The sequence below is a fragment of the Pollicipes pollicipes genome, unplaced genomic scaffold (assembly GCF_011947565.3).
Source record: "Pollicipes pollicipes isolate AB1234 unplaced genomic scaffold, Ppol_2.1 Scaffold_4295;HRSCAF=5057_pilon_pilon_pilon, whole genome shotgun sequence".
Lineage (NCBI taxonomy): Eukaryota > Metazoa > Arthropoda > Thecostraca > Pollicipedomorpha > Pollicipedidae > Pollicipes > Pollicipes pollicipes.
Genome location: NW_023596461.1, coordinates 9972852 through 9981074, shown reverse-complemented (window position 1 = coordinate 9981074; position 8223 = coordinate 9972852). Strand labels below are relative to the sequence as shown.

The 8223-nt window shown below is 48.9% G+C and overlaps 1 protein-coding gene across 2 annotated transcripts; it reads right to left on the bottom strand.

Annotated features, from left to right (window-relative positions):
• Positions 1 to 1195: 1195 nt before the first annotated feature.
• Positions 1196 to 7703, bottom strand: LOC119096291 (serine/threonine-protein phosphatase 6 regulatory ankyrin repeat subunit A). Of its 2 annotated transcripts, none has more exons than XM_037219117.1 (3): positions 7568 to 7703; positions 2858 to 2927; positions 1196 to 1947 (listed from the first exon to the last, which is right to left on the bottom strand). In XM_037219117.1, exons 2-3 carry the CDS (start codon positions 2903 to 2905, stop codon positions 1642 to 1644), a joined length of 354 nt encoding a protein of 117 aa, XP_037075012.1. In that variant the 5' UTR covers positions 2906 to 2927; positions 7568 to 7703; the 3' UTR covers positions 1196 to 1641. The 2 variants fall into 2 exon arrangements, with proteins under 2 accessions (XP_037075012.1, XP_037075013.1); XM_037219118.1 differs by having other exon boundaries at positions 7607 to 7664.
• Between the last annotated feature and the right edge of the window lie 520 nt (positions 7704 to 8223).

The following is an 8223-nucleotide window of genomic DNA, read 5'->3' as shown; positions in this document are numbered from 1 at the left end:
GAGAAGAGCGTGGCTGCGTTGCTGCCGTGACCTGAGATTACTTCGGCACGTGTTATGGAGGGCGTATAGGCGGTCAGACTGTAGAGAAATGAGCATTTCTCGAAATCTCCGACACATGCATGGTAGAAATGTGTATTACTGAATTCATTCGTGACTTGCGGTGCAACAAAATGTCAGTTTTTTCTGCCCCTGCATATGCGACAGAAAACATGCAAAAACATGGACTACAGACCCCACTGCGCTCAGCGATTTTCCATAACAGCTGCCAAACTTCCGCAACCAGAGCCAAACACCGCCGTATTTTGCCCCGTCCAGCGTGATTGCGTGAATGACGTGAGATCAAAGTCGGCAAAAGGCAGAGATTATTGCTGTGACTGGTGATATCCTCCGAGTGATTTTCAGCGTTGTAATGGTTTTGGGGCGCCCGCTGGGCCCGACAGCGTTCGTAGTGATAGATAGATAGACAGCTGGTCTGGACCGACGGACCGGTCGCCGCCGCTGTCAGACCGGATGGTCTGGAGCGGCGGACCCGGCAGCCGCTGCCAGACGGCTGGTCCTGGAGCGGAGAACCGGCCGCTTGCGCTGCCAGACGGTGGGTCAGGACCGACGGACGGCCGCCCGCCGCCAGAGGGCTGGTCTGCAGCGATGCTGGTCTGGAGCGGCGGACACGCCGCCGCCGCTGTCAGACGGCTGGTCTGGAGCGGTGGACCCGCCGCCGCCGCTGCCAGACGGCTGGTCTGGAGCGGAGGGACCGGCCCTGCTGCCGCTGCCAGGCGGTGGTCTGGACCGACGGACCGGCCCGCCGCTGCCAGAGGGCTTGTCTGCAGCGGACTGCTGGTCTGGGCGGCGGACACGCGCCGCCGCCGCTGCCAGACGGTCTGGTCTGGACCGACGGACCGGCCGCCCCGCCGCCCGCCAAACGGATGGTCTGGAGCGACGGACCAGCCGTCGACGCCACAGGTGGCGCTGGGGCGCGCTTCAGTCGCCGACGACGAATCGGACAGCTATGCCCCTCACCAGCTGCCGCCCGAGCAGCAACCCAGCCTCGAGGTGTATCCAGTGTAAGCGCTGTGCAGTGCAGTGCTTCATGCAAACATCGCGTGCTTCGGCTTTAAATAAGCAAAGGCCAAGCAACCCAATTAAAAAAGACAAAAGCTCAACTAGTAGCCATTATAATATATTTTCGAGACTGCGCTACACTTCAACATGCAATGACAACATGCGACAGCAACCCCTCATCAGTGCTTCAGGGTCGTGCGTTTGTGACCAGCGCCGCGGCGCGATCCGTGCCTGTCGCGTTGCCAGACCCCGGCTCAAGCCGCCCTCCCGGCCCGCAGCTGGCGGTCCAGGACCGTGAACACCGCCCAGCGAGGGTCGGGTCTGGCATCCGAAAACCACAAATGGGCTGAGCCGGCCCAGCTCTCGCTGCGCGGCGTAACACAACCTGCCGCGCTTCCCAGGCACGGGTCAAACCGCGACGTTAGTGAGGATGCATTCCCTCTGAACAAGGGCTCTCCACACTCATTCTATAATGCACATGCACAAACCCTGGATAGTGTTAATGGAGATTCCTCCACAAGTTACATTCAGCGCACGCATAGCATATGCACATCCTGAGAGCAGACAGTCATACTCAAGCTATCAGGCCGACAGACACCAGCCCAGTGAAGCCCCCCTACACAATCGCACACCACACACACTCCCGTTCACTCCTCCTCTGCCGTCCGCATGGCTGCCGGTGTCGCCAGGAAGGGGGAGGGTGTGAGGAGAGGCGTTGTCCTTCCACTGACCGCCCGACTGGAGCAGCACGCGCAGACAGCGCGAGCTGTAGGTGGTGGCGGCGGCGTGCAGCGGCGTGCGGCCCCAGGAGTCGCGCGAGCTGATGTGCGCGATCTCCTCGCTGGCCAGGAGATCCTCCAGCAGCTCGGCGTTGTCCCAGAGCGCCGCCTGGCGACGAGAGACACGGTCACACACGTTCACGGGAGACACAGTCATACGCGGTCACGGAAGACATGTGTCATACACGGACATGGAAGACGCGGTCCCACTCGGTCATGGGAGGCACGGAGACACGGTCACACACAGTCACGGGGGACACGGTCACGGGAGACACGGCCAAACACGATCAAGAGAGACGGGGTCACCGGGGGCACGGTCAGACGGTCACACACAGTGTCATATAACACGGACGCGGTCACCCGGCCGGACGGCGTGGCGCGCCGCAGCTCGCGACGCCTCACACCGATTCCGGCCGTGTGATCTTAGAGTCCACCGGCGGCGCAAACAGCGACCTGGGTGGCCGGTCCGGGCGTCCTGGTCCTGGTCCTGGTCCTGGTCCTGGTCCTGGTCCTGGACCTGGACCTGGACCTGGACCTGGACCTGGTTCTGGTCCTGGTCCTGGTCCTGGACGCCCGCGGGGACCAAGCCGCCCGAACCAGGCTCTGGAAAGAGATGGTCCAATGCGCGGCTGGCGCCTTGGTGTTATTTTAAGCCCGTCCGCAACCGCACTTATGTCATCAGGTAACCGTGAACGGTGATGAACCTCGTACGGGTGTGATGTGGAGCCTGCATGGTGTTCTAGACATGTTCGGGGACAGCTGTGCGCGTGATGATATCGCAAGTGTGCGTTAAAATACGCGTGAAGACAAGGTTGGCTATTGGCTGTCAAACACAGCAGTGCAATGAGATTCTCAGTAATCCCACTTGCAGCATACACCACGAATGTGGTTTGCAGAACCTGTCTCCAAGTGGTGCGACAGGTAACCACTTCAGGCGGCAAAGCAGGGGAAAGAGATAGTGGCCACGCAATCTTAAATACCTTGAGTTGAAATACGACGCAAAGCTGTCGTTATATTACCTGATGTAGCAGTCTCCCTGGGAACTCATCCACATCCTCTGGGCTCATTCTTCCTGCCACAATGTCAAATCTGTAAAGAAATTATAAAAACATGTTAATCGCCTCATTAACTGGCACTTGGACGCTGCCTCGAGATTCTGTTTTTTGACAATGGCATTATAATTACATAAAGTGTTCATTACATTAGCGAGTAGCATTATTCACATAGATAGATAAGACAGCAGTATTAGCCTTATTCCTCGGAGAAAAACTAGGAGAATGGAGATATAATCGGGTGGATATTTCGGCAGCATGCAGTTATGGAAACAGAAGCTAAGTGAATTGTTTACAATACAAATCTATTGTTGTGACAATCAGTTTAGGTGATGATCTAAAAATTCTGAGGTGCCATTGTGCCAGAATTCACATCTGATAACATCAAGCTGCATATTGAGGCGTAATTGCTAAAGAACTGTGGTGTACATCTGGAACTATTTTGGTGATATCCTCTGTCATTGTGGTGATTTTCAGAGTTTGTTCTCTCAAATGATCTAGGTCATTGAATGAAGGCCTTTCCCAGAATACAACTCCCATTCCATGTTACATTGAATTTATTGAAACATGATGGCTTATATTCTGCATCTGCTCCCATATTTTGTTCAGGAATATAAATATGCTGTGAAGGGTCTGTTTGAATGCAAATAACCAAGTAACATTTTAACTCTGCAGGCAGGGACAGCGTCCAGGGGGGGGGGGGGGACCGCACTCTCTCTCTCTCTCTGTCTTTGGATAGGTAGACAGCCCCCCCCCCCCCCTATCCAAAAAACTCTTTACAGGAGAAAATTCATTATTTCCAAGTATCTTTGCTTATGGGCATCCATTTTTCACCCCAAAAAGTTTGTTCACCTCTCCAGGCATGAACTGCCAAAAAAAATATGACGCTCCGCTGCGAGCCTTTTCACCTTTCGAGAATACGAACTGCCCTGGGACTTATATACATGACCACTGAGCCGTATTCCCACGATTGTTGGAGTGTGTTAAACATATTCAGTCCATCTCTCTCTAATCCAGTCATTTGTTTGTAGCATCTTCGGCTCCAGAATACCCCCTCTATGCTAGGCTGGGAGGCTGGATCCCCAGGTATGCTGAGTGCAGAATCTGCAGTTCATATAGATGAATCTGGTGACTGGTTTCATGCTTCAACATGTGAACAGGTCCTGCATTTTAATTTATGTAATCACAGACAAAAGATACAACTATTGCATCATCCAGGTCAGGTGAAAGCACTGACCCATCTGTCATTAATAAACAGGTGATCTATTTGAGAGCAATCCTGTGGCCAAGCATCCAGCCCATCCTCATGATGCCAGTCCAACCTGCAAAATCCAGTCCAACAAGAATGCTTTGCCTCTGATGGTACATGTTTGAGTGTCACGCTTGAATTGGAACAGCAACCACAAACAACTGAAGCTGAGCACAGACATTCGCCCAAACCTATCTAACATTTGCTTTATTTTACACAAGGGTACAGGGGTACTGGGTTTCAGGGTGCAGGTAACAAGAGGCAGTGAAATGTGTGAGCATTATTGTCTGAAAAGTAACTTCTGTTCCCTTTTCATTTTGAATCAAGTGAAAAAATATACTGTGGTCTTTTTGACTGCATCAGTTTTTGCTGCCTGCATGATTTTGTACCTTTAGCCACTACTTTTTGTACACTGTCCACACAATTATTGTTCTGTTCCCATTTTGTTGAGCTGTTCTTTCTGTTTCATTGCCAGTAAAACATGTTCACAATGTTCTTTATCTGCAAAACCCATAAAGATTGTTTTTCAAATACCTGCTGTTCTCTAAAATAATGCAATTCTGTGGAAAATGGTGTGAATTACATGACCTAAGACGAAGAAAATCGCCAACTTCTGAAAAATTCTGGCAGCATAATTGCTTTTCCTTAGGTGCAATGTTTTAAGTCTGTAAAGCTGTGTTCAGACATTGCTTTTCCAGCAAGTACAACATGTTAAATCATTTGAGCATTGGATCAATCACACTGACCTATACTGAGACCTGGCCTACCGGACATTTTGAAGTAGTACTTAAAATGTGTTGAAATAATCAACAGGGATGGTACCAGAAAACTTGCCAGAATGCATCTTTTCATTTTTGTGTTTTCCTGGGAAAAATGAATACAATATAATAATAAATGTGCCACCAAAGTAGGGCAATGCATGTCAATCTATGTGTACTCTGATTTGTTGGCAACAGCCAAACATGTCTTTAGTTTTGATTACTTTACGCCTTTTGCTCAACTACACTGAAGCAGCTCCCTTTCATCCATGTCATCTTTGTCTTCAAGACCCTAGTGTTCTTATTCTTGGTTACACAGAAGCAAGAAGCTGTGGATTATTGACCTTTGGGAGGCATCCAGGGTCAGTGCCCACCAGAGAACAAGGGCCAGCTTGCCTCATTGTGGCTTGCCAAGGGGGACCCATTTGGGGAATGTTCAAGGGGAAAACAGGGGTGCGTTGAATTCCTCTTGAATTTAAGGAGGCCCTGTAGTGTGACAGTGGACTGCAGATGACAGGTACAGACCATTCCATCAAGTGCAAAGGAGGGCCCTCGAGGCAATGCAGGAGACAATATTCTGACCACAGGACGGTCTGGTGGTCCAAAGATGGCCTTGTTGGTGACAGGAGGTCCCATCAGATGTGATGGAGGCCCCTCATATGCATAGGACTTTTAAGGTCCATAAAAAGCATAGGCCTAATCGCCACAACTAAGAGAGGTGGCTTGCAGGTGAACACGCATGAATCTCAACCCTGCTGGTGTTTTGCCACTTGACATGCACATGCTTGATCAACTTTTGCATGGCATGTTTGAATGGTCACACAGTTGTACATGCTGGTCAGCAAGCTGACATTGTGATAAGACATTCCAATCATTGGTACAGTACAAGGCATGGGAAGAATTTGCACAGCAATAATCATTCGGGATAATTCATTTATGGACCTCATGATTATAACCCATTTTTACAACAAGTTTTATGACACTGGTTGTATGGTCTGCCTTCCCTCCTTTCCCCCCCTACCCATCACAAATTGATAGCACTAGCCCTGCCCTGTAGAGAAACTGTCTGTAAAGGCAAATGAACTTATGCCAAGTCACATTCCTGTCTATTTGAAACACTGTCCTTTCTCTCTATTGATTTGGAGCTTTACCTTCTTACTGCATTTTTCTGTTTAGACTCAGTTAAACTATTTTGCATGGACTGATTTCTGGGATCAGAGCCCTGACTAGGCTGTGCTTATTACTTTAGCCCCGACCCCACCATCGGATTGCATCATTCCAGGTCAACAGCAGAATTTGGTGGGGAAAGGTCAACATGCTGCATCCGACATGACTTGATTTTAAGTGGCTGTCACTGGCTGCATACCATCTCAGTGCAGGGTAAATTATGTGCTTGATGAGGCCTGAGCCCACCCTACCATAGATGTGAAGATTGGAAAGCACGTACTTTGACCAACCACTTCAATCATTTGTGCATTTCTGCATGGCTTCATGTATGCATATATCTCTGAATGCCTTTCCTTGACATAAAATTTTAGATCTCACCTTTTAATATATCAATAGAGTAATATTGCCATTCATGTTTTGCCTGGGCAAGGGCAAGATAGTCTCTCCAAACTTGACCCATTCTTATTTGGCTTTACCTCCTGTATTAAAAACCATGCATTAAAAGTGATATGGCACCCCTGATAATACACCCCTCAGCATTAGTGTTGCTAATGCTTGTAGAAACACCTGAATGAACTGGTTATGTTCTGACTTGACATTATCTCATTTAGCATTACTTGGAATGATCTAGGGATTTGCTTCCTTTAGTGGGAGCGGCATGTTCCAGTAGACCATCCTCTATCTGCTAACCAGACTGTGCAATCCATCTACCACATTTAATGCCTATATGACATCATTGTGCTCAACCTTGTGCTTATGTGTGCCATACTCAGGCCAGGCCAATCATGCTCAATTTGTACATAATTTATTCTACATGTTTGAAAAAGTCCTTGCCTGAAATTGTCATTGCAATATTGAAATTCCCTTAAACATTGACTCTTTATGCTCTGAAAGTAGTAGTGCACTGAAACCTGAGTGTGTGATACTGGTCATGATATGTCAGACATGTGGACATATTCCCACATACTTGGCAAACATTTATTCTCCAGTCTTGTCCATCAGTTCCAATCCTGGCCAGCCTGACCAGCATCAGGTTGGCATATGCCTGTTACCTGGTCTGTTATGCTTTAAACTGTTTTTGTCTCTGCATTTCAGTATGGCTCATTGAAGTCCTTACTCTATGTTCAATGCAGCATGGCTGGAGTACATCAAGGTGGCAATGCAACATAAACTGAGCTATTGGCTGGACAGTGATGGTGATTGGGGTCCACCAATATTTTCTAGCCCTCCAGTGGCTGTAACAAGCCCGGCAGCCATCACCAACTAGGGGTCACTTGGGTCATTTTCCTTGACTGAATGGTTCTGCTTGGTTATATTGATTTCTTAAAACCCTTCTGTAAAATAAAGTAGCAGTTGTCCTATAATTAAAGACCATTCGCATGCATCATCGTTTCTTTACATTGCAAAGTTCACAGAATATTAAACCGCTACGAAAATCACATCTCATCTCAGTTTAGCAGCAGAGCACGATTTCTGACTCAGAGGCATCCAACCATGTCTCACCTCCAAATACGTCATCCTCAAGAAACGATCGAGACAAACCTGGGAACCCACCTACGCTTCAAACGTCCTCATACATTTGAACTTGTTTGCGAACGCCTCAACACATGAATGGACAAGCAATAAAGAAATATCCACACAACAATGGGATGAACAGAATGCGCTCCTTCACGCCTCTCTTGCGCCGCTTTGAGTGGCCAGCTATCGCTGTATTCCTAGCTTTGTTTCTTAACCACCTGTCCTACCACCCATCCTTCCCACAAGAGCATATCCATTTTATCGTAACAGATGTACTTAAGGCAACCAGAGCCGTTCACAAATGACTTCTGATTTGAGTAGATCGGTTCTCTAAAGCGACACTGCAGCGCTACGCCGTCCTTTGGCGTTGAATGTTATTGATAATTGCTTTCATATATGCGCTTTTGCGCGAAATCGACATTTATCTCCCAGGTGACGTCTTATTTACAAACATCGATCCCGTACAACAGCGTTGCAGCGCTACCCCGCCGTTTGATCTCGAAACTTCGCCTTTCGAGCTTTCTGAGCGCCACAATCGACCTTGAAATTTGACCAAAATTTGAGGGCCCTAAGGTCCAAAAAGGCTAGCCTGAGGTCTCATTCAGGAGCCTCGGCCCGCAGGGCCGGGCACTCCAATACCA